At 50.3% G+C, this 23950-nt stretch overlaps 3 protein-coding genes across 6 annotated transcripts in view; all 3 read right to left on the minus strand.

The window, feature by feature from the left end:
* The window catches only part of tafa4b (TAFA chemokine like family member 4b), a 34084-nt gene extending 32623 nt beyond the window's left edge, over positions 1-1461 (minus strand). Inside the window, exon 1 of the mRNA XM_023793932.2 lies at positions 1355-1461. The gene's annotated coding sequence lies outside the window, so the exon portion shown is untranslated. The remainder of the gene's footprint in view (positions 1-1354) is intronic.
* A 1964-nt stretch (positions 1462-3425) lies between these two features.
* On the minus strand, positions 3426-14108 carry eogt (EGF domain-specific O-linked N-acetylglucosamine (GlcNAc) transferase). Of its 3 annotated transcripts, none has more exons than XM_023794061.2 (16): positions 14010-14108; positions 12762-13023; positions 12449-12549; positions 12055-12163; positions 11704-11798; positions 11301-11405; positions 10653-10759; positions 10456-10559; positions 10119-10211; positions 9962-10033; positions 9060-9146; positions 7484-7552; positions 7255-7316; positions 7024-7143; positions 6715-6817; positions 3426-5496 (listed from the first exon to the last, which is right to left on the minus strand). In XM_023794061.2, exons 2-16 carry the CDS (start codon positions 12963-12965, stop codon positions 5350-5352), a joined length of 1578 nt encoding a protein of 525 aa, XP_023649829.1. In that variant the 5' UTR covers positions 12966-13023; positions 14010-14108; the 3' UTR covers positions 3426-5349. The 3 variants fall into 3 exon arrangements, with proteins under 3 accessions (XP_023649829.1, XP_023649830.1, XP_072571081.1); XM_023794062.2 differs by having other exon boundaries at positions 13896-14016; XM_072714980.1 differs by lacking the exon at positions 14010-14108 and having other exon boundaries at positions 12762-13881.
* Positions 14109-14186: 78 nt separating this feature from the next.
* Positions 14187-23744, minus strand: tmf1 (TATA element modulatory factor 1). Of its 2 annotated transcripts, XM_023794040.2 has the most exons (17): positions 23303-23744; positions 21523-22856; positions 20898-21001; positions 20576-20702; positions 19699-19804; positions 19469-19611; positions 19213-19379; positions 18443-18599; positions 18153-18245; positions 17899-18055; positions 17613-17805; positions 17343-17412; positions 17156-17248; positions 16953-17075; positions 16341-16493; positions 15944-16069; positions 14187-15276 (listed from the first exon to the last, which is right to left on the minus strand). In XM_023794040.2, the coding sequence occupies exons 1-17, from the start codon at positions 23436-23438 to the stop codon at positions 15136-15138; spliced, it is 3423 nt and encodes a 1140-aa protein (XP_023649808.1). In that variant the 5' UTR covers positions 23439-23744; the 3' UTR covers positions 14187-15135. The 2 variants fall into 2 exon arrangements, with proteins under 2 accessions (XP_023649808.1, XP_023649809.1); XM_023794041.2 differs by lacking the exons at positions 14187-15276; positions 15944-16069 and adding an exon at positions 16694-16747 and having other exon boundaries at positions 16358-16493.
* Positions 23745-23950: the final 206 nt, after the last annotated feature.

Consider the following 23950-nt stretch of genomic DNA (forward strand, 5'->3'; position numbering starts at 1 on the left):
TGTATTAGTCCAGTGCCCGTGTGCACCGAAACAAACGTCCAGAAACAAAGAAAACGGTAAATTAGTGTCACTGATGCAGTTTATGTCCCATTTAGCGGTTTAATTAAGCTTATTTTTTAACACACTTTCAATGACTGGTTGCTCCGGGCCAGTTGCATGGCTAATTTACATATCACGTGTCGTTTTACTTCGATGAAGTTGAATAGTCTCCATACTAATGAGCATGCTCACGAACGATAGTTATATTCGAAGCATACATTTTAAATTCCGCCTATAAATCTGAATTGACTAGTCCTTGCTTTGATTTTAGCTGACAGTACGAAAAGGGCTAAATGGATTGATTTCGAGTTTCTTTTCGTTAGTCTAATTTCTGCACATTTATTTCGCCTCATAGGTCTTAGACACGAAAAGGTTTAATTTTGCTTTAATTTTTTTTATTGTATGAATCAGCTCCCTAATTCAAAACCGTATTGCATTTTGTCATTCTCTTTTGCAAATTACTTTAACGATGAAATTTGGCATTTTATGCATGACTGATACAGGCCTCCTTATTCACACTGCATAAAATCTTAGTTTGATTAAGGTGAAAATACCGTAAATGTTGCACAGATCCTCACACTTGCCACAGCTTTGGTTCTTCTATGAAAAAGAGTCCATGGCCTGAGGAATATCCCTCTTTTTAGTTAATCAATATTGCTGCTCTTCCTTTGGAAACACTCCCGAAGAAAGGGCTCTCTGGTCATGTATGGTTTTAGTTAAGTGGCTGGTAAAATGAGCTGCGATTGATTTATTCAGTGCGGTGGTGAGAAATGTTTTCTTCGTATTCCGAATTAGATTATGCTTAGATGATGAGCACACAACTGATCTTGTGCATGAACACAGAAGGAAATGAACAGGCAGAAAGACGGACACTAATGCACAAAACAAATCGCAGCTCAAATCCGCCTCAGGCAAAAACGACGATGGGCCGGTTAATTTTATACGGTGTGCAACCGACACAGTAAACATTCGTGAACACTCGGAGTGTTATAACCATTATGCGCATAAGCCCAGAAAACTGCAGCTGGCTACACAGAGCCAAACGTTATTACTGTCTTTGAATCATTTTTTCCTTCAAGTAGTGGGAAAGTGTCGTATTACTTTAGTACAACTTTGAAAGGCATCTATTGGTAAAATATCGATTTGGCCATATAGTATCACAGGTAAAGGTTTAAAAACTCTATTATAATTGCGTTGTAGAATCAGAATCAATATGCAAATCTTGAAGGAGGAAAAAACTATTCTGTTCTACACGTCTATTTTGAAAAGAGCATTAAAAATAACTCGTTTGATATTTTTGCCTCATTTTGCTTACCACACATTGCAGGTGAACACAACAAACACGGCGGAGCGGACGTACGACGATGCTTTTGCTGATGACAAGCCGTCATTTAATTGGAGAACAAGGGCACACAAGTAAACGCTCATTAAAATGCATGGAGCGGAAGATTCCGTCAGAAAAGAGGCTTTCAATTTGTCTTAATGAATAATTCCCAGCATCAGCTGAGCTGACTGAGAGCACGGTGTTTCTCGGGGCAGTAACTCACCTATTACAGGGGCTAGTAGGGACGGACATGTGCGGAGATGAGGCGCAGCTACTGCAGCTGGCCCCGTGAAGTTTATCACTATGGAACAGCGGACGGCCAGCGTCGGCATCCCCGCCGATAACAAACTGCCCATGTGTCCTCATCCATCTGCGGCGAGAGGAGCCAAAGCCAGACTCATCCGTATCCATCCTCACCCTGAGTGTGCGGCCAGAAACAGGCAGCACACGAGCCGCCGTCCCCTTCCCTAGCCCTACCCGGCCCGGCCACCGCATACCCGCAATCCGCTCCCGTCCGCCTCCTCGTTTTCAGACCTTCGGCCCGACCTATAGGGAAAGCGAGGCGATGAACGTGAACGACTAGTTTGACTGCAGCGCTGGGGACACAGCCGGCCTCGGGCTCATGGGGACCGTTCACACTCTCAGCTGGCCTCGGGCTCATGGGGACCGGTCACACTCTCGCCTCTGTCTGCGCTGTGACTGAGGAAAAACTGAATGTGTGGGAGAAACTGTAAACACCAGAAAGCATTTTACCCTACGGGAAAGCGCGGAAAGACAGCAGATTGCTTCCGATATATTTAAAACATATATTTATTTATAGCCACAAGTGAAATACATTTAGTGGCCACTTTATTAGGTACACCAGCTTGCTAACGCAAATGCATGCTCCTCCCGTGAATCATGTGGCTGCAACTTAAGGCACACATGCAGCATACAAACAGGGTCAAGACGTTCCGTTACTGTGCGGCTAAGATGTCTGATGTAAGGGATTTTTAAACATAGTGTGATGTCAGACGTGGTGCTTTCAGCATCTCAGAAAGAGCCACGTTTCTGGGATCGATCTTCACACACTACAGTGTCTAGAATTTACAGAGAAATCATTATTAACTTGTAATCAATTGCATTTATACGGCAGAAATGATCTTGTTAGTAATAAATGTCAGAAGATAATGGCCAATCGTCACAAGTCACAAGTGGAAAAATACAGCGCTGTACAAGGGCGATGTTATTTCACATAGTTCTGTCTACCTTGAGATGCCATTTTATCGGGCAGGAAACCGCTAATCATACACTATTGACCATACAGAATGGTCTTTCTTTGTGCAGATTCAAACCATACATTAGCTGTCTAAATCTTCTATAATGGCGTTTTAATAGGCAAATATTCGTGCTACAAGTGAATTTACAGACATGTAAATGATGGGTGGGTGGTAAGTAGGGCGTACATTACATATGGTTAACAGTGCATAGGTTTGCGACGCTAGTCTGTCGGTATCTCGGATGTGTTTTAAGAAGCTGTGAACTCATTTATGATACTACACTGCCATCTGCTGGATAGATGGTGCCAGTGAATTCGACGTCTATAGTTCTTCGTTTTGAGGTCAGGGAGATTTATGACGATGACTGTCCACGACCCAAAGTAACTGCCCTTAGGTCTAACGTGCGTTCTTTGGTGACATGCAGGATAAAACAGAACCGAAGAAAAAAGGAAACAATGGAAGTCAGCAAAATTCCGAAAACGCAATCTTAATGACCAGTCGTTTTCTACATTTTATAGTAGAGTTCAGTGGTAAACGGGTGAGTGCCCTAATCATGACATAAAACGGCAGAAATATGAATTCGTTTCATCAAAAAAGCCACAAAAAATTGTGTCACAAAAGTATGTCTATTTCACTCCTATTCACAAGTCATTTCTATTGGATGCTATTTTGAGTTTTTGTAAATTGCACATAGATTTTCTCATAGAGTTCTTACTAGGCTCTGTCTTGGGAGATAATTTCCTGTTGAACACATTCACACATATTGTGAAATACTATATACCAAAGAAGCAAAAACAAAATCATTTCTTTGAGCCAAAATTATTTTATTGAAACACAGAGCAAGATGTACAACTTAAGTGTTTTGTTGCGTCAGACTTTCTAATGGCTAAAACAAATTTCACTAAAAATCCACTTAACACCATATTATACATTAATAGATTTATATGGTGTATTAGTGTCTTAAATTGTGTATAAAGGGAATTAAATAAGGTATCAGGGTATAGAAAAGCAAAACTGACAACATGCATTGGTAATAAATACTGATAAGGCAGTTAAATCACAGCACACAACAGAAAAGTTTAGGCTGGTCACAAAAACAAAAAACGCCAATGCATATTTATCATAATCAATACTTTCTCTTAAAAATGTTCTGCACAAATAGGTTCCACTTTTAAGAACCAGATGGCATAAAAAATAATAAAATACACATTTTGAGGGACAACAGAGAGGAAAAAGACAAACAGACATTGACACTGAAGGGTAACATATGCCATGACATTCTCATAGACACATGGGTGACCTCAGCATGACATCATGAGAAAGGCCCCTCCCTTTCTCCCCAGTGCCCCGGGAGCACAGGGCAGATGGCTTACAGAAAGTACCACGTGCATCGGCGCTCCCATCTCACTATACCACTTACTCCCATATCTGTAGTGGAAGGATGAGGCCCGGGACACTGGGATCAGGATCAGCCCAAAGGCTGAAGCTGTCCCGACCTGGAACTCCACTGGAATCAGGATCAGCCCAAAGGTAGAAGCTGTCCCGACCTGGAACTCCACTGGGATCAGGATCAGCCCAAAGGCTGAAGCTGTCCCGACCTGGAGCTCCACTGGGATCAGGATCAGCCCAAAGGCTGAAGCTGTCCCAACCTGGAACTCCACTGGGATCAGGATCAGCCCAAAGGCTGATGCTGTCCCGACCTGGAACTCCACTGGGATCAGGATCAGCCCAAAGGCTGAAGTTGTCCCGGCCTGGAGCTCCACTGGGATCAGGATCAGCCCAATGGCTGAAGCTGCTCCGGCCTGGAGCTCCACTGGGATCAGGATCAGCCCAAAGGCTGAAGCTGCTCCGGCCTGGAGCTCCACTGGACTCAGGATCAGCCCAAAGGCTGAAGCTGTCCCGGCCTGGAGATCCACTGGAATCAGAATCAGCCCAAAGGCTGAAGCTGTCCCGGCCTGGAGCTCCACTGGAATCAGGATCAGCCCAAAGGCTGAAGCTGTCCCGGCCTGGAGATCCACTGGAATCAGGATCAGCCCAAAGGCTGAAGCTGTCCCGGCCTGGAGCTCCACTGGAATCAGGATCAGCCCAAAGGCTGAAGCTGTCCCGGCCTGGAGCTCCACTGGAATCAGGATCAGCCCAAAGGCTGAAGCTGTCCCGGCCTGGAGATCCACTGGAATCAGGATCAGCCCAAAGGCTGAAGCTGTCCTGGTCTGGAGCTCCACTGGAATCAGGATCAGCCCAAAGGCTGAAGCTGTCCCGGCCTGGAGATCCACTGGAATCAGGATCAGCCCAAAGGCTGAAGCTGTCTCGGCCTGGAGCTCCACTGGAATCAGGATCAGCCCAAAGGCTGAAGCTGTCCCGGCCTGGAGATCCACTGGAATCAGGATCAGCCCAAAGGCTGAAGCTGTCTCGGCCTGGAGCTCCACTGGAATCAGGATCAGCCCAAAGGCTGAAGCTGTCCCGGCCTGGAGATCCACTGGAATCAGGATCAGCCCAAAGGCTGAAGCTGTCTCAGCCTGGAGCTCCTCCAGAGTTCACTCCAGGCCTCCCAATCGTCTCAGAGCCAAACAGCCCTGTTTGCAGTGTAACATTTTCAATTACATACAGAGACACACGTAGTATAGTAGAGGAGTGCAAATCCACGCTGCTGCATACACACCTGGCTGCAGCACTGCCCAGCAATACGCCCCCACCCTCGTGGTGGAGGGGCCCCATAGCGGAGGGGCCCTATAGCTCATCATGCTGGGGCCCACGAGGCCACTTTGGGTGGTTCTGCACATGCTCAGCCGCCCCCAGGACCAGCCGCATGAACTCCTCGACATCAAAGGAGTAATTGGTAAATTTGGGGTGCTCTCCCAGAGTGGGGTGGTGGCCCTGTGCAGGGACAGACAGAAGGGTGGCAGGTGTTAAAACCTCGCTGGGACCTGCCCCTCACCCCCCCAAGATTAATGCCACGGTTAAATACCAGACAGAAGTGTGTGACGCCAATGATGGAGGGCCAACAATGGATAGATAATTATAAATTATTTGTTCTATTTTTCATTATAATGTACAGAAAGGTGCACAAATGTACAGAAATATACAAAAAAATCTGCTAAAAATGTGATGTAGGTGAGAGAAGTGGCAGATTCAGGCATGTTAACTATACAGATGCAGGTGCTTAAATGCACAGATTCAGGCGCATTAACATACAGATGCAGGTGCTTAAATGCACAGATTCAGGCGCATTAACATACAGATGCAGGTGCTTTAATGCACAGATTCAGGCGCATTAACATACAGATGCAGGTGCTTTAATGCACAGATTCAGGCACATTAACATGCAGGTGTTTTGCTGCACAGATTTAGGCGTTTTAACATACAGATGCAGGTGCTTAAATGCACAGATTCAGGCGCATTAACATACAGATGCAGGTGCTTAAATGCACAGATTCAGGCGCATTAACATACAGATGCAGGTGCTTTAATGCACAGATTCAGGCGCATTAACATACAGATGCAGGTGCTTTAATGCACAGATTCAGGCGCATTAACATACAGATGCAGGTGCTTTAATGCACAGATTCAGGCACATTAACATGCAGGTGTTTTGCTGCACAGATTTAGGCGTTTTAACATACAGATGCAGGTGCTTAAATGCACAGATTCAGGCGCATTAACATACAGATGCAGGTGCTTAAATGCACAGATTCAGGCGCATTAACATACAGATGCAGGTGCTTTAATGCACAGATTCAGGCGCATTAACATACAGATGCAGGTGCTTTAATGCACAGATTCAGGCGCATTAACATACAGATGCAGGTGCTTTAATGCACAGATTCAGGCACATTAACATGCAGGTGTTTTGCTGCACACATTTAGGTGTTTTAACATACAGATGCAGGTGCTTTACTGCACAGATTCAGGTGCCTTAACGTGCAGATTCAGGTGCTTTAATGCCAAATGCAGGCGCTCTAGTGTTTTCCAGAATATAAATGCTGGAGATGGACGTCTTCACGCTGGTACACATGCATTATAAAGCCGGTTATAGCTCATAAGCGCCCCCCCCCCCCCCCGGATTTGGCGCGCTGCCCCCACGGTTCCCCCCACCTTGTCCTGAGGAGCCACTTTGTCCCTTCTCTGCCACGTCACGTAGCGGATCCCTCGCAAGCGGGCCAGGTCTCTGTAGCAGCTTTCATCCTGACAGTTATATCTGCAGAAAGAAACACAGCCGGACACTTTATCTTCCATCCTCAGCCGCGAGCGGCATGGCGCCCGAAACATCCCGCCGTGATTAATGCCTCTTTAATTACACAGCGCTTCACCATCCTGGCCAGCGGCGGAGATACGGGCATCTGCGCACCGCATCCTGCACGGTGCGTCACGTCAAGACTGGCGGGGGGGGGGGGGGGTACGTACAGCTCAAACACCACGGCCCAGTCCGGCAGAAACAGGAGATGGGTCAGCCCGGCCCCATGCATCCCTATAAAGATGTCCGAATTGTGTGTCGTCCGGATCTGCTCCAGGAAGGGGACGTCCCTAAGTGTTTGAGGAGTGAGGGACAGAAACAGCAGGTCAGTTTATGTTCCGAGACTCCTTAGACTGCAACGGTGCCCACAGCACATCTCAATGCTACAATACCGCACTCACTTGAATTTGTAATCCACGAGCTTGACCTCAAACAAAGGCACGGTCTTCAAAGCCCCGATAAGCTGTAACCGAGTCGGTTATAGTGTGATTAATGGCCACACCAATGAGGTTACAGCTCGCCAAACACAGTGAAGCTGCCGCACCTCCGGTTTATTGTAAATAAGGTTTCATTGGCAGGTTGTGCTCTATTAAATACCAGCAATAAATCATTATATGGGAAACAGCTCACCTCTTCCTGATTTAAAATCTTACGGTACTCCGTACTCCGGGAGAGCAGCGTGACACGAATCCTGCCATCCTGAGAAAAGGCCAGGGGCCACAGGTCAGGGTCCAATTAACATGGGGGGGGCGGGGATTTCAATCACACATCCATCCATCCATCCATCCTTTATCCTGTGGAGGTTTGTGATGGTATTTCACACCAAATCATGACAAACAACAGGTTTTTAAGTTATGAATTTCTGGAATTGGCTGCACCATATAAGTAAATCACTGCTGAAGCGGATGCCCAGTGTTACTCTAAATGTTTCTTACGGTACGGCAGCCAGCATCGTACCTTTCTGTAAAGTCAGACACACAGTGAGACCTTCAGAGAGACAGTCTACTAATCTTAGGCCTAAACCTGGACCAGCTGAAATGCTGTTCTATTGTGCCACCTAGGGGCCAGAATCATATTATTTTTGTAAGGCACAGATGCCTTTACAGCCTTGTAATTACGTGCCAGCAACAGCTGCTGGCTTGTTTTACTCAAAGTGAGGAAGGAAGGAACAGAGCAGCTGAAATCCCGATGGAAAGTTGCAGGCCACTGAGGGATTGTGGTTGTGTGCATGTTGGTTGATGGTGGGGAGCAGTGACATCATAGTGAACTTAGAGGGAACCCCTTAACAGGGCAGCGTGGTCTGCCCTAGGGAGCCCTGAACACGGTAATGCGGCCTACCCAAAGGAGCCCCTTAACACGGCAGCATGGCCAACCCGAGGGAGCCCCTTAACAGGGCAGCGTGGTCTGCCCTAGGGAGCCCTGAACACGGTAATGCGGCCTACCCAAAGGAGCCCCTTAACACGGCAGCATGGCCCACCTGAGAGAGCCCCTTAACAGGGCAGCGCGGTCTGCCCTAGGGAGCCCTGAACACGGTAATGCGGCCTACCCAAAGGAGCCCCTTAACACGGCAGCATGGCCCACCTGAGAGAGCCCCTTAACAGGGCAGCGTGGTCTGCCCTAGGGAGCCCTGAACACGGTAATGCGGCCTACCCAAAGGAGCCCCTTAACACGGCAGCATGGCCCACCTGAGAGAGCCCCTTAACAAGGCAGCGCGGTCTGCCCTAGGGAGTCCTGAACACGGTAATGCGGCCTACCCAAAGGAGCCCCTTAACACGGCAGCATGGCCCACCTGAGAGAGCCCCTTAACAGGGCAGCGTGGTCTGCCCTAGGGAGCCCTGAACACGGTAATGCGGCCTACCCAAAGGAGCCCCTTAACACGGCAGCATGGCCCACCTGAGAGAGCCCCTTAACAGGGCAGCACGGTCTGCCCTAGGGAGCCCTGAACACGGTAATGCGGCCTACCCAAAGGAGCCCCTGAACACAGCAGCATGGCCTACCCGAGGGAGTCCCTTAACACGGCAGCGCGGTCTGCCCTAGGGATCCCTGAACACGGTAATGCGGCCTACCCAAAGGAGCCCCTGAACACAGCAGCACGGCCTACCCGAGGGAGCCCCTTAACACGGCAGCGCAGCCCGCCCAAGGGAGCCCTTTGACACGGCAGTGCAGCCAACCCGCGAGAGCCCATTAACACAGCAGCATGACCTACCAGAGGGCCCTCCTGGGGAATGTACAGCCGGTGCAAGACATGCTGTGAGAACGCCCTGAACATCCCATCGCTGTGGCAGTCTGCAATCTGCAAATCAAACACGGGCGACAGGTTCTGCAGCGGTTAATGGGCTGTGACCCACCTATCAAAGGACATCACAAGAGTGAGAAAGACCTGTATCTGCACTGTAAATACAAAAAGACTCCCCCCCGCCCAGATGCAATCCCATATTTTCACTGTAGTCCAGCAGCTAAACATCATTATAAAGCCTTACATTACATGGGTAAAATCATCTAGATGGTAAACAAGAGCAAAATTGTAGACCCGCTTTTGGCGGGGGGGGGCTGTAGCCAAAGAATCTTGATGTACAGAACCAGTCAAAAGTACAGACACACCTACTGAAAATCATTTGTTCTCCAGCAAGACGACAACCCTAAGCACACCTTGAGATGGAGTACTGTGACAAGTGACCTGGCCCCCACAGTCCCCCCACCTAAACTCTATAGAGCTGCTTTGGGATGAGCTGCATCAAATAGTAAGAGCAAGGTAGCCAACTGGTGCCATGAACTTGTGGAAGCTCCTTCAGGACTGTTGGAGAAGGCACTCTGTCAACCAGCATCCAAAGGGAGCCACCGGGAATGTGAGAGTCCGCAATGCTGTCATCTAAGCAAAAGGAGTCTCTTCTGAAGAGTCTAACATCTGAGATGATTTTGAGATACTGAACACTTCTGTTGGTCATTGCAATATCTGATATGTATTCATTACCTTCTATATGGCAAACGACAGTGATAAAATAGAGATAAGTGCATTAAAAGGAGATGTGTCCAGATTTTTGACTGGTACTGTATATAGTGAGCCAGAGGGGTGAGTGCAACCCATGGTAAACGGAGGCCGACACTTACCAAGGGTGTGTTGTAGAACAGGCCGTACCTCATCCGGGGCAGCAACGAGAAGATGGCATCTTTGAAGCACACCTGAGGAAGAACAACGCAGTCTCAGCAAAGCCTGAGAGAGGCTCCTAAGTCGCCACAGAGGAAGGGGGCAGCAGAAACGCCTCACCCGCCTGGAATCGAAGCTCTTCAGGTGGATGACTTCATAGTCTGAAAAGGTTCGCCACGTCTCGCTGAACAGGTCGCCATAATCGTGCCAGCTCTGCCCGGCAAAAACGGCGTTGCCAGATCATGCGGACACACAGAAGGCAGATAACATCGCTTCAAGGTGTGGCAGCTTGTGCTGGGTGGCCCCACCCTCGCCCCCTGTCAGCCAACTAGCAGTGCCTGGCACTTCCCCCCCGCCCCCCCAGCCTTTTCCCTTCCCATACAAAAATAGAGGGGAGGAACAATGGACAGGAAGCAGCTTCTGGCAGAGCACCCCGGCGGCTGGAAGAAGGACTCACAGTGTCCCACATGACGATGTTGATGTCCCTGCTGAAGGAGTTGTTGATGTGCTGCGAGATGTACAGGTTGACGAAATCGCAGAAGTGGTGGTACATATTGACGCCTGCCCCGGGACAATGAGAAGAAGGGCCACTTATTCTGGTAGCCCCGAGGTCACGGCCCCCCACCCCACAGAGCCACGTCACGAGGGCCTTACCCGCGTCCAGCTTCATGAAGATGGTAGGCCTCTCCACCAGCAGGTCACACTGCCGCTCCGCTAGGGGACTGAAGGGGAGGCTGCTGTAAGTCTGCAGCTCAGCGTACCTGCAGTGTAAAACGGTGCAGCACACTCCCTTAGTCAGGGGCGGGTTAACCGACCTGGGGGCCCCAGGGAGCGTCACACCCCCTTGGTCAGGGGCGGGTTAACCGACCTGGGGGCCCCAGGGAGCGGCACACCCCCTTAGTCAGGGGCGGGTTAACTGACCTGGGGGCCCCAGGGAGCGGCACACCCCCTTAGTCAGGGGTGGGTTAACCCTGATAACCAGAATAACCCGCTATGCAAGGGGGATTATTAATAATATTATTATTATTATTATTATATATTATTATTATATAGTAGTAGCAGCCTATTAAACTTAACACTAGCAAGAAATAAAGGCATCTATTCAAGATTGGTTCTTGGAATCCTATACACACACACACACACACACACACAAAATACAAGACTTTTGGCATTTTTAGTTTTTTGATTGCAGTCACTGTTTTTATACAATTGAATTTCCCCAAAATATGATCCCCACAACGTCAGAATAATAGGTTTTCATCACATTGTGGGGACAGGCAGGTACTGCAGAGCATCTCATACCAGGACTGCAGGGGGCTTTTGTGCTGCCCAGCTGACTGAAGAGCCCTGCTGTTTAGCCTGCACCGTCCTCCAATCTCGCCGTCCCGTAGGAAGTCCTCCTTATACCTGCAAGGCAGCAACTCCCTTAGCAGAAAATGACTGCACATTCAACGTGTACTTTAGGATGGATGGATTGATGGAAGACAGTACGACAAAAACAATACGGATGGATGGATGGTCACAGAAACAATAAAGTAACATGCAGAAATAGGGATAGGTTTCCTTTATGGCGTGAATTGTCCGTGCTCAGCTAACGGCCAGCCAATGGGAAGCTGCGAGATGAAAGGGGAGGCCGTGTAATGCTACTCGAGTCCCACAGAAACTTCTACACCAAGCCCTGTGGCCATGCAGCCAGCAGGCTCACCTTTCATGGCTCCTTGGAGGCTGCCTGAGGTCAATGTAGAGGTTGGTGGCCCTGCAGAATCGCATGTGGCTGGTGCATTTTAAGGAGGAGTCCCCCTGCCAGACACATAATCGCAACATTCACCCATCACATGTACATACTAATAAATGCGACTTGCAATTGCATTTTGGTGAATCTTGAACCAGAAAATAATCCTCAGCCATGTTGAAGGCTATAAACACAGAACCCAGACTAGCCAAAATTTCAATTTCCGGTGATTCTTCATGAGGCTGAGCTCAGAAGGTTATGGCTACAGTAGCGTCCCGCTGTCAGTGACTCATGCAGCAGGAGGTAAATCCATGTCAGGCTCACGGGCTCAGAGGCCTTGCAGAAGGTCTTCATCTCATCCTGACGCTCCCTCACATAGCCGAAGTCAGCCTGCCTCCAGAAGACGTCCTGAGCAGCCGCCAGCGAGCTGACCCTGGGGGCAGGAGGGAGGAGACGACGCTGGTGCATGCGGCCAAAACCCAGAGCATTAAGAAGTTTCAGGAGAAAATCAAAAACAGGAACTTCATCCTGTTAAAGCTACATGCAAAGGAACGCCAGAGCGGAGCTCACAGGCGCCGGAGCTCACAGGCACCGGAGCTCACAGGGGCCGGAGCTCACAGGAGCCACAGCTCAAAGCGAGTCTCGCAGATGACAAGGTGACAAACTCATGAGTATCTGCTCATCGCTTGCCCTGGGGCAGCTGCTGATGTTGCCATACCATCCCGTATCGACCTTGGTGCAGATGGGATAGCCAAACCGCTGCTCGGGACTGCAGTCCTTCTCGTAGCCCCAGCAGGCCCCCTTGTCTCGCAGTGCACCCTGGGGACGACAGGAACAAGCCAGACGCAGAATGAAAAGAGTCTGAACTTTCTAGACTCTCCCGGCGCTGATGCAGGTTGAGCCCCAGCAGCACAGTATGAGCCTTTGCTCTTCAGGTAGCACACTGGGGTGTCTGTTGCCATCATCCATGGGCAAGGCCCACACCACCAAAAGGAAATTAAAGCCACTTATAGTTGCCAGAATTCACTTACTTTGAAAGGACAATGTGGGTCTTCCCTGCAGAGTTTTGCGATCTTCTTGTTATTATGAAGAAAGTATGGGATGTGCTCATCCGGCAAAGAAAAACTGCTGTAGTTCAGCATTTCACTCCCATGCTGGCCCAGGGGGCGGCCGTCATCCTCTGTGCTGACCACGACGCAAGCAAAGACCATTCCCAGTACTCCCAGCAACGACATACTCTCTCGTGGAAAAGTGCATAGGAAAGCTCTCCAGGGTGCCGGCACACATGAAGCTCTGCGCGTGGAGAGACACGGGACGCGCTGTTTACACCCTGGACAGAAATAAACAGCTCGGCACAGCGTGAGAAAGCGCAGGTCCCAGCTTGAGTCGTGAGGTGGCAGGAAGCATCACTTGCGCCTTTCCTACCATTGTTCGACAATTAGGGACCGACAAACCGAAGTCAACGTCACGCTTAATGCAAAACTTCTCATGCTAATAGACAAATACGAAGAGAAACGGATCAACAACAATGAGACTTGAACTTCATGTCTTAGACTGTTAAACTGCTCACTAGAGTAAAAAATTTATACATCAAGCGACCTGCCGGCATGACGTGAAAATTTTAAAATCCCACACCGCTTTCTGAAATTCAGATAACACAAGCAAGAAAATCTATAAAATGTCCCTTTCCTCCTGTTTTCCAGCTCAGTAATCACATGAAGCACTTGTTCACTGTAATTAAAGCTGCTTGAACCTATCACATCGAGGTATTATATGTCACTGTAGCTACTTAATATGAATACTGCAAATATAAGCAACATATAAACAAAACCCTTCGATTACAAACTATATAAATAGCTCATTTTCCTTTTTTACTCATCCCAACATCCACGACTGATTTTGCCTTTAATATAATTTCTATTACGCTTTCTTCTAATTGATCTTAATAAATATGACACGCACCGCTAGCTGCTATATATATAGCCGCATAAATCGCCTCCTGGCGTTTATTATCCATTTGAATACAGGGGTTTGACATTTCAGGGAGCGCAAATAACTCGTTTACATTTGCTAAAAGTAGTCAGTGTTAAAACGGGCACTAATGTAATCCAGCATCTGCCCTCGTTATAGTGTATACGGCGTGCTCCCGGCGGGGTTAAACTAACCATCTGCGGTATATGCATGCAAAGACACGCCAGGGGCTCATCCTGCATTTCACTACTTAGAAACCACTCACGAGTAAAACTCTGGGCATTTAAATGCGCTAAATCTTTACTTACGTTGCAGACTAACTAAACAGTAGCGCAGGAGCCAGTCGCCATAACACCGGAAACTATTCTCCGGCATGCGATTAACTCTCGGCCGCCAGGTGGCGCACGGACCCGCAAAATTGCTCGAGACGTTAAAAACAGACCCAAGCTGGACTGTATTTGGCGGAATGACGATAACACAAATACTTACCGCGTAATATTTTATTTTGTCTTATTTAATCACATTTGATATATACATTAATTTACAAGTGATAACTGTCTGAAAAACCAAGAATCTATACATTTGCAATATCCCCTCCCACAGTGTGCTATGTGATTCCACACCATAAAGTCAATCACAGAATAACATTTTAATATCTAGAACATAACATACAGTAGAGGCCCTACTACTCTGTAGCTTTTTACTTTATCTTTTCAGTAGATTGTGTATAATTTTAGAGCCATTAAACTTGACTTAACATTACTTAGTGCAAACCATAATGATGACACCCTCCTACAGTGTAAAAGAACCTGGGGTCAGATCAGAGAAGACATTCTTAGTGGGGGGGACGACACCGACTCTTGTGTCCGACTTACGGGGGAAAGCTGGGGAAGAAGCTGAAGGTAAAGCAGCAGACGTTCCGCCATGTTCCCAGAAGCCCGAGTATGGATACACCTCCCACCCCAGCAGTGAGAGAACCTGCTTAAAGTCCTGCAGGCTCAGGTGGTTGGTCCTGCTCACAGTCAGGTAGTTTGCCCACGGAACTTTCATCAAAGAGCCTCACGGACTCAGAAAGCACCACAGAGGCGTCTACAAACCATCCAAAGAAAGATCTTCTTCATAACACTCCTTCTTTAAGGAGTAAATTCTGTTAAAAGCGTTCCTTACAGTCTCAGAAATACCCTAACTTATAATCTTCTCACAGGCAATTAATTCACATTCTGATAAAAGCAGGAACGTTTCGACGCAGACAAGCTCAGGATCACACTGTCATTGTGTAAAAGGAATCACACTAGAATGAAAGAGCCTGTCGGCTCATGAATGACGACGACGATGGTGGCGATGAGAGGAACGCAGCTTGGGCCGGCCCGCTGAAAGCACACGCACAAGTCATTTTCTTATTTTTATTCCATCTATTTTGCTGAAGCCTAGATTCTATTTCTGGTTCCTCAGCAGTTCGTCAATTTGGGTTTTGTACATGTTCTTCACGTCGTCCAGGTCCAGCCTCAGCTCCTCCGCCTCCTCCGCCTTTTCTCCATACATCTGCAGGATGGTGTTGTGTCTCTGTTCCAGCTCCTGGATGGACAGAGAGAATGGAAGGACATTAAAACCACAGACAGCTCCAGGGTCGTGTATCTGTTCCACCGGGACAGTAGGGAAAAGAGGGCTTCGGCTGGGATGGCCGGCATCCAAATTAACCAAGTCAGGGGCTCGGAGTTTTCAGGTCAGAGACATAAAGAAAATGACAGGACAATGGCCAAGTTTGTAACGTAAAACCGAGTTCCCGGGGCGAAAATCACCAACATTCCCCAGTCTTTGATTTATCAATGCAATGTGCTATGAGTAGATAAATGTGCCTGGATTACGCTCATCCTACCAAATGTGCAAGAATTGTTTTATGATCCATCTGAATGATACCTTTTGTCCAAAGCGATATACAATCAAGAGAGCAGGGGTCAGTCAATCCCACGAGCAACTGGGATTGAGGGCCTTGCTAAAGCGCCCATTGGTGACATCACTCTGCCGACCCAGAGATTTGAACGAGCAACTTCCATCTGATCACAGGAACAGTATCCTGACACAGTAAGCCATACACCACCCAGACATTAGCATGACCGCTAAAGCTGTGGCAGCTATGGGTCACGTGATGATCATGTGACACAGGCTGGCTAATCGAATGCACTGTTGACGCATGTCATACACAAACATATATCGTTAAAAGGCCGATGTCATCGGCCCTCACCTTCAGCTGCACCCGCAGTCGGGGGATCTCCTTCACCTTCTCCTCCATCTCGTCATTCTGATTGGTCAGCTTGACCAGCTCCTCTGCCATTATGGAGCGGGTCTTCTCCAAGTTGGAGATCTCGATCTGGGAGGGAGGATAAGCAACCATTAACGCGTGCGGCCGCGCGTTAGATATATATATATATATATATATCTCCATCGACAATAGCTAATGAACACTTCTGATGTAAGAAAAGCCTCGGAGATCAGCTGTGCGGAAGGAGACGGAGGATCACTGTAGGCTCAGGTTAACGTTCTTTCGGCCATTTTAAAGCTCAATGAACCCCCGTAAACACGCCATCGACAACACCAAGCAGGAGGAAGAGACTCCTCTGGGAAAGAGGGCGACGCCGTGCCTGCAGCTGGACGATCTCCCCCTCCCGCAGCTTCAGCTGCGACTGCAGGTTCTCGATGACGCTGGAGCCGCCGCCAAGACGCGCCGCCTCGTACAGGTTACTCGCGCTCGCCGACGTGTGCATCGCGCCGAAGGGATGATCGAGAGAGTCGTCCTGAAGTGGAGGAGAAGAGCAGCGGTGAGCACGACTCCTTTATGCCAAACCCTCCAGACAGGCTCTTTGCTTTAATCACACGGAATCGCAATTCACAGCTCATTACGTTGTCTAAGTAAGCACTGGGTTTACTGCTCATCTTGATAGACACTGTTCACTGCATTCAGGAATCTCATTTTTTCCCCCGATTTTATCCTTACCTGACCAACAAAAACAATTCTGAGGTACGAGCCAAGGTTAAGTTATGCTGCCATCTAGTGGAGGAAAGCAGAATGGACCCTTTTACATAAGAGGGAGATGCTGTGCTGCAGAGCACGTTTCTGCTCCTCCCCAGTTCTGAAGAATGAATGAGGCTCTCAGTATAATTACGGACTGAAGGAAACTGAGTGACCATTATCACACAATATCACTCATCACAAATTACTGGAAAAGACCAGTAGGGGAAGTGAAGTGACCCACCTGAGAAAACACAGACGTCTGTAGGCCACTGGCGTCGCCCCCGCTGATGGAGCTGGAGCGAGACAGGGTGGGGGTGGAGGTGGCGGGGGCCTCGGTCGCAGAGAGCACCAGGGCTTTCCTGTCCTGCTGGGAATGCCGCGAGGTGAGAGCAGGCGGCCGCAGTGCGGGGTACGGCTTGGCATCACGCACCGGAGTGTCCCTACCCTTTCTCTGAGGGCTTCCTGGGCCAGGTAGCATTTCTTCTTCTCCTGCTCCACCTTCATTTTCTCCATCTCCAGCTGATTGGTGAGGAGCAGCTTTGGGGGGGGGGGGGGGGGCAAAGGCAGCAGTATCGTCAGCAGGGGGCCCCTTGGCAGAGGTCACAGGCCATCGCACGTCTGCAGGGCTTACCTTCTCCTTCCGGGCCTCCTCCAGCGCCCGCACGTGTTCCCCCCTCAGGTTCTCCAGCTCCACACGTTCCCTGAGGAGAGGGGGTGGGGCACCAGGTAACATGGGAGCCTAATCCAGATGTTCTAGGACTGAATGGCCTGACCACAGAGCCTAGGTGAGTGCTATCATCTCACTGACTACAATTCCCAGAATTCTAAGATCCTTCCAGTTTGTGTCACTGGGGTACACAGCTTCTGAGATGCCCCCCCCGACCAGAACCTTCCGCGCTACCTGCTGCTGTCGTCCTCGGTCTGCTCCCTCCGGGTCTTCTCCACGTCCAGCTGGCCCTGGAGGCGGCCCTTCTCCTGCCGCAGCAGGGAATTCTGGGACTCCAGCGAGGCCAGCTGGGACTTGACCGCCAGCAGCTCCTCGGCTCCCGAACGCTCCCTCTCCACGGCGACAGCAAGCTGGGCCTGGGCGTCAGCTGGGGGGGGGGGGGGGGCACCGCTTAGCTACACACAGACGGGACCCCACCCCCAAGCTCCCGTCATGGACTGCACCCCCACGCGCTGCTCACCAAGCCGGTCAGAGATGTTCTTCTCCAGCTTCTCCCAGGACGCCGTCTGGCCCCCTAGTGAGGCCTGCAGGTTCTCGATCTGCCTGAGCAGTGGCCGTGTCGCCGAGGTGACACTCTGACTCAGCTCCTGGTTCCGTGTCTCCGCCGCCTGAAGCCTCTGCGGGAGACAGCAGGACATCAGGTGCTTGCATGGACCACCGCAAAATGCCCCCCCCCCCCCCCCCCCGACGGCCCACGTGTGGCTGCCCCCTTACCTGCTGCAGCTCCCCAATCTCCTCCCGCAGGTAGTCCTCCTTCCTGGCCTGCTGCTGCTCTGCTCGCTGGAGCGCCAGCCGCAGGTCTGCCACCTGCAGGAGGAGCAGGGGAAGAACAGCGCAGGGAGCAAGAGAAATTCTGTATATATGTGGACAAATTACACAATAAAGATACATCCATCCAACTCCCAACCCATCTGGGCTGGGAGCATATGCCACAGCACACAGGAGATTTTTATAAAATAGAGTTTTCCCTTATGGGGACCAGGAAACCGGGACATACAGCCCACCTGGTTAGCCAGCGCCTCCTGCTGGAGGCGGGACTCCTCCTGCGCCTTCTCCAGCGCCATGCTGAGCCTCTCCTTGGCCACCACCTCCCGGCTGAGCGCCGCCTCCTGCGCCTCGCTGTCCTTGGTGGCGTTGGCCTTGTGCAGCTCGGCCAGTTCCCTGTGGGGGGAGCAGAGTGACGGTGGAGCCCCCGCTGGCCCGGAGGCCGGAGGAGGTCCTCGGCCGCTAGCTGCTTTTAGCCCCGCTGGCCCGGAGGCCGGAGGAGGTCCTCGGCCGCTAGCTGCTTTTAGCCGGCCGGTCAGACGGCCCCTAAGCAGGCGCCTCAATCCCTAACAATCATGGCTTTAATGATGTATTTTCTGAAATAAGGGCCCCGGTTATGGTGAACACCAGCTTCTGCCATTAACATTCACACGAAGACACAGGCACTTAGGAGGCCAGCTTGCTCATGCACTGAAAAATCACCTTTACAGGGTATTTAAAGATTGAAAATACTTTCCATTTTACCATATTTACTGCTTTATGTAATAAAAGTTTGGTTATATTTCAGTTGCAGTCATAGATTTTTAATTAAAGCTGTGGGTAATTTATTATACATTTTAAAAAAAATCTACCTTCCTATAATGAAAACACGACCTTTGCAGTATATAAAACAGCTGGATCGATAGTGTTTATGGCACATGTGCCGTCCGTGTAATGAAGCATTCTGCGAGTGGATGGGCACGGCAGAGGCGGCCAGCTGCCAGCAGATGGCTCCAGTGAGGCTGCCTACTTGTAGGCGCTGTCCAGGGCGGCCTGCAGACTGCGGTTCTTCTCCCACAGCTCGTCGGTGTCACTCTGCAGCCTGCCCAGCTCCCTCTCCTGCTTCTCCACCATCCCGTTTAGCTTCTTGATGTTCTCGCGGTGCTGCTTCTCTACCTCCTCCTTGCCGTCCAGAACCTGCGGCCGAGACGGGCATGGGGGGGGGGTGAAAGGCCTGCAGTGCGGCGCACAGAGACCTCCACCTCGGACAGAGCCGTCGGCCTGACCTGCTGGAGGTGTTTCAGCTCCTCCTCCAGCTCCTTGATCCTCTTGGCCTGTTTGGCCATCTGACTGTCACTCTCCTTCTCTTTTGTTCGAAGCTTCTTGATGATGTTGGAATGCTGTAGGTGCTGCTTGGACAGCTTCTCGCCTGCCGGGCAGACAGGGCTCTCAGCACGGATGTGGTCGGCTCTAAGGCTCCAGCCTGAATCAGCAAAGCGCCCCCTGGTGGCCTTACCTTCCTCCAGCAGACCCCGGATCTGCTCCTCTTTCTCTCGGATTAGTTCCAGCGTCTCGTTAGACCGGAGCCGTGTCGACAGCTCCTCCCGCATCCCCTTCATTTCCTAAAATGGGTTGGAGCAGGTTAGGGAGGGTGGGGAATTGAACATTTATTGATTGACCAAACTACACAGATCTACAAATTAACCAGCCGTTAGCAGGACCCCAAGGGTTTCATTTAGCAGAGGGGAAACTTTACGTGTCAGAGTGTGTGAGGCAACATTCACGTGTATGGGGTCACAGGGCGACGCGTGACATTCACGTGTGATCGGTCACAGGGGGACGCGTGACATTCACACGACTGGTTGCACGAGAACGCGTGACATTCATGTGTGATCGGACACAGGGCGACGCGTGACATTAACGTGTGATCGGTCACAGGGGGACGCATGACATTCAAGTGTGATCGGTCACAGGGGGACGCATGACATTCAAGTGTGATCGGTCACAGGGGGACGCATGACAGTTACGTGTGATCGGTCATAGGGGGACGCATGACAATCCCACATGACTGGTTGCATGACAAAGTGAGACATTCGCGTGTGATCGGTCACAGGGCGACGTGTGACATTAACGTGTGATCGGTCACAGGGGGACGCATGACATTCAAGTGTGATCGCTCACAGGGGGACGCATGACAGTTACGTGTGATCGGTCACAGGGGGACGCATGACAATCCCACATGACTAGTTGCATGACAAAGTGAGACATTCGCATGTGATCGGTCAAAGGGAGAAGCGTGACATTCACACGACTGGTTGCATGAGAACGCGTGACATTCACGTGTGATCGGACACAGGGCGACGCGTGACATTCACGTGTGACGTGACATTCACCTTCACGGCAGAGTCCCGCTCCTTACAGGCCAGCTGGGCCTTCTTCTCGGAGTCAGCGATGCGCTGGGTGAATTCCTCCCGCAGTGAGTGAATGTTAGTGTTCTCCTCCTTCAGATTGACCATCTCACTGCACAACAAGACCACAGCTGCATCACGCTAAATTATGCCACATGGGAAACATGCAACAGGAACCCATCTCAATTGACCTGGGTCCTGGGTACCAATGGGGTGTATCCTCCATTTCAGTATGGTTTTAATAGCAAGACATGAGCCTGGTCAGCAACATTCAAGACACCCGAGTGGAGTAAAGTCACACACTCACTCTTTCAGGTTGTCAAACTCCTCCTCTAGCCGGGCTTTATCTTTGCTGAGAGCCAAGAGCTGTGACTCTCTCAGCTCCAGACGGCTTGTCAGCTCATCAATAATCTGCAGGAAATGGACAGAAAATCTCAGCAAACAATCCAATGAGTGCATTACATCGAACCAATTATCTTCCATAATCTTTTTTCCGGTACATCCAGGTCCCTTTCTCAGGAAGCACAGAACACTACAATCCCTTACTGGACAAAACAAGGAACACCCCAGACAAGACGCCAGGCTATCGCAGAGCACACACACAGACACACATTTAAAGATACCAATTCAAGGTCATGTTTATGGACTGCGGGAGAAAACCCGTCATGCACAGGGATAAACATGCCACTCGCCACAGAGAGAGGAAGATTCAAAGGCCACCTTCCACGGGTGACTTATCCCAAAGCCCTTCAGATCCCCCTTCTTAAAAGAAAAGCAGGGCAGACACGTTAGCATTACACTACCCTACAAAATCGCCATAAACTATAGGTGCAGTGATGTCTGTTTATTCCTGTTCTATTTTACTGGAAGAAATTATGTATAACTGAGGAAATTAAGCTCCTGACGGTGAAGAGAATCTGGCAGGTAAGTACCTTCTGAAGCTCTGTAATCCGATAGCCTGAGCTCTCCCTGGGTTCCCCCATGCCTGCCGGCTCCGTCATCCTGTCCAGATCTCCGGCAGTCCTGCAACCCACACTGGCATCCTCGTGGCCCAGAATCTCCTCAGGCTGCTCACAGTTCACGGGCGTAGCACTTCTGCCGCTCTCCTCCATCTCGTTCTCGTCCAGCGTGTGCTCCCTTGCGGCGTCCGCCGGCCCGCCCTCACCCTGCTCCTCCTCTTGATCTTCCGACCCGGCGCCGCCGGGCACCAGCGCGATAGGGGTGCTGGGGCTGGTGGTGACGGAAGCCAGAGTGCACGCCCGCCCCGGGAGCTCGTCGTCGGAGTTGATCTCGCTCACGCTGCGGCTATCCAGCGACTGCACGCTGAAGGAGTCTATGCGCTCGAAGGCATCCGAGGAGCCACAGCTCTCCGTCAGCTTTTGGAACTCCTCCAGGCGCTGGAAGTCGGGGCAGGCAGAAGGGGACAGCAGCTGGAAGGAGCTCTGCATCAGGTTCAGACTGGCCTTGGCCTCGGGCCCTTGGCGGGAGCCGGCGGAGCTCTCGCTCAGCACGCTTTCGTGGTCCAGCACTTCGATGTCGCTCGTGGTGGACGTCCCTGACGAGAAGGTGCTCACCGGGGGCGACGGTGTGTTGCTCTGCCTGTCCTCCGGTTTGGGGTCTTTGGAGTCCAGTGGGACGTCCTTGGCGGGACCGGTTTGTGACTTTGAGGAGCCTTCGCATGCCAGGGGCCCAGGAGACCCCGGGCCGTCCGGACTGTCTACGGCTTGAGCCACGGGCGGTGAGAGGGGCTTGTCTACCTCACTGACATCTGGCACAGCACTGGTGCTGACTGAGCCGCCCTCGCTGTCCACAGCGACCGAGTCCTTAGGGCTTGTGAGAGCAGCACAGGGAGCCAAGTGCTCCGGAACTGCATTTACTGAGACAATGTCTGTGACGGACACAGGCTTTGATGGTTCCGGGGGAACTGGTTCACTAGTCACCACTTCCGTGAGCACTGGGACACCCGGCTCCACAGAGTCTGTCTTCTGAGAACTCGCTCTCTCCAAAATCACAGGCTCCTCCTCCTCCTGCGGCCTGAGAGACTTGGCTGGGGGCACAGACACCACGCCGGGGGTATTCGCAGTAGGCAGGTCCCCCTGGGACAGGAAGGCACTGAAGAAACTTTCCGATTCGTCTACGACGGTGCGGGTGACAGGCTTAGTGATGGCCTCGGTGGACTGGGGGACACTCGGCGCGCATTCCTGCGAGGGGGAGTCCCACTGCCTCACACCCCAGCCACCACTCAGCGAAGTCTTCCCAGGTACGTCTGCAATGGGAAGAAGGGGTATTAAAACAACTGCTGATAACGCTGCTGCTAAAACGGGCTCTAATAAAGCTGCTTACGCCAAATTGTCTCACTTTGAAAGCTCTTATATACATGCCTTATATAATTTACACCACTGGCAGATATGTAAATTACTTCACATTTGCACTAGTTACTACGTTTATTCACATTTGAGGGAAACCGGAATTAGAACATTGCTGACTTATAAGAAATAACTATTATTAGTAACGAACATGACTATAATGTAAATATTTGCATGCAATGTCTATTTTTGCAGCTTGTTAACTATATTTAAAAGCTTGCAGGGTCCACTGCCCCACCAGCCGCGCTCTAGGGAGAAATAAGACGAGCTCGGTTTTCAGGCTTGTTAATAAGCATCCCGAAACCAAAAACGTAAATAAATACAGAGGAGGAAGGGCTTCACTTACCATCATAAGTCGGCACCGCTATCTCGCCCCACTGATCTTCTTCTTTAATGTCCAAAACCCTGTCTATGGACTTCTGGGCGGTCGTCAGCGCTTGCTTGGCAAAGCTGGATAAATGCGAAGCATTAAACCAACTCATGGCTCTCCGTGTAGTTATCAGATAAACGTCAAACCGATGGAAGGAGTGTACAGGCGCACGCGATAACCCGGGTAGCTAGTTAGCATCCCATGACGACATGCAGTTAATAAACTAGCGAGTTACGCCCTCGAGTCCGAGCTAGAAGCTATTAGAGCGTCCTCATCGCCCCAAACGATCATTTTAGTACTGAAGGTGGCTATTCGGCGCTGTTACGCCATGTCTGACTTCGCCGAGAGTTATTAGCTCTAATGTGTAAATAGTGTTTTCATCTTCCGGCGTCCACTTCCTATCCACGTCGCACCGACCAGACGAGTTACGTCACTTCCTGTGAAATGTCACTCCCGTTTAAAGGGACGCCACGCGGCTACCAGACCGATTTTCCTATCAAACCGTATATACGTGTAAAACCGTGTCAGAAAAAGGTTACTAATGAAATGCAGATACAGTATCACCTTAACATGACTTTACGTGGTATTCTGTGGTATATTAGATCATGGTGGGCTTCATTCTAA

The sequence above is a fragment of the Paramormyrops kingsleyae genome, chromosome 8 (genome assembly GCF_048594095.1).
Source record: "Paramormyrops kingsleyae isolate MSU_618 chromosome 8, PKINGS_0.4, whole genome shotgun sequence".
In the NCBI taxonomy this organism is placed as follows: domain Eukaryota; kingdom Metazoa; phylum Chordata; class Actinopteri; order Osteoglossiformes; family Mormyridae; genus Paramormyrops; species Paramormyrops kingsleyae.

What these genes read in the sequence shown, in the direction of transcription:
- eogt (XM_023794061.2), bottom strand. Translation starts at nt 12,965, where the DNA reads ATGTCGTTGCTGGGAGTACTGGGAATGGTCTTTGCTTGCGTCGTGGTC. An exon ending in ACATCGTCATGTGGGACACT is followed by an intron (nt 10,212 to 10,455) that starts GTGAGTCCTTCT and finishes TTTGCCGGGCAG; the next exon opens with AGCTGGCACGATTATGGCGA. An exon ending in CTCGTGGATTACAAATTCAA is followed by an intron (nt 7,144 to 7,254) that starts GTGAGTGCGGTA and finishes TCAAACACTTAG; the next exon opens with GGACGTCCCCTTCCTGGAGC.
- tmf1 (XM_023794040.2), bottom strand. Translation starts at nt 23,438, where the DNA reads ATGAGTTGGTTTAATGCTTCGCATTTATCCAGCTTTGCCAAGCAAGCG. An exon ending in AGCGGGACTCTGCCGTGAAG is followed by an intron (nt 19,805 to 20,575) that starts GTGAATGTCACG and finishes AACCCATTTTAG; the next exon opens with GAAATGAAGGGGATGCGGGA. An exon ending in AGGAGGCGCTGGCTAACCAG is followed by an intron (nt 18,246 to 18,442) that starts GTGGGCTGTATG and finishes CTCCTCCTGCAG; the next exon opens with GTGGCAGACCTGCGGCTGGC.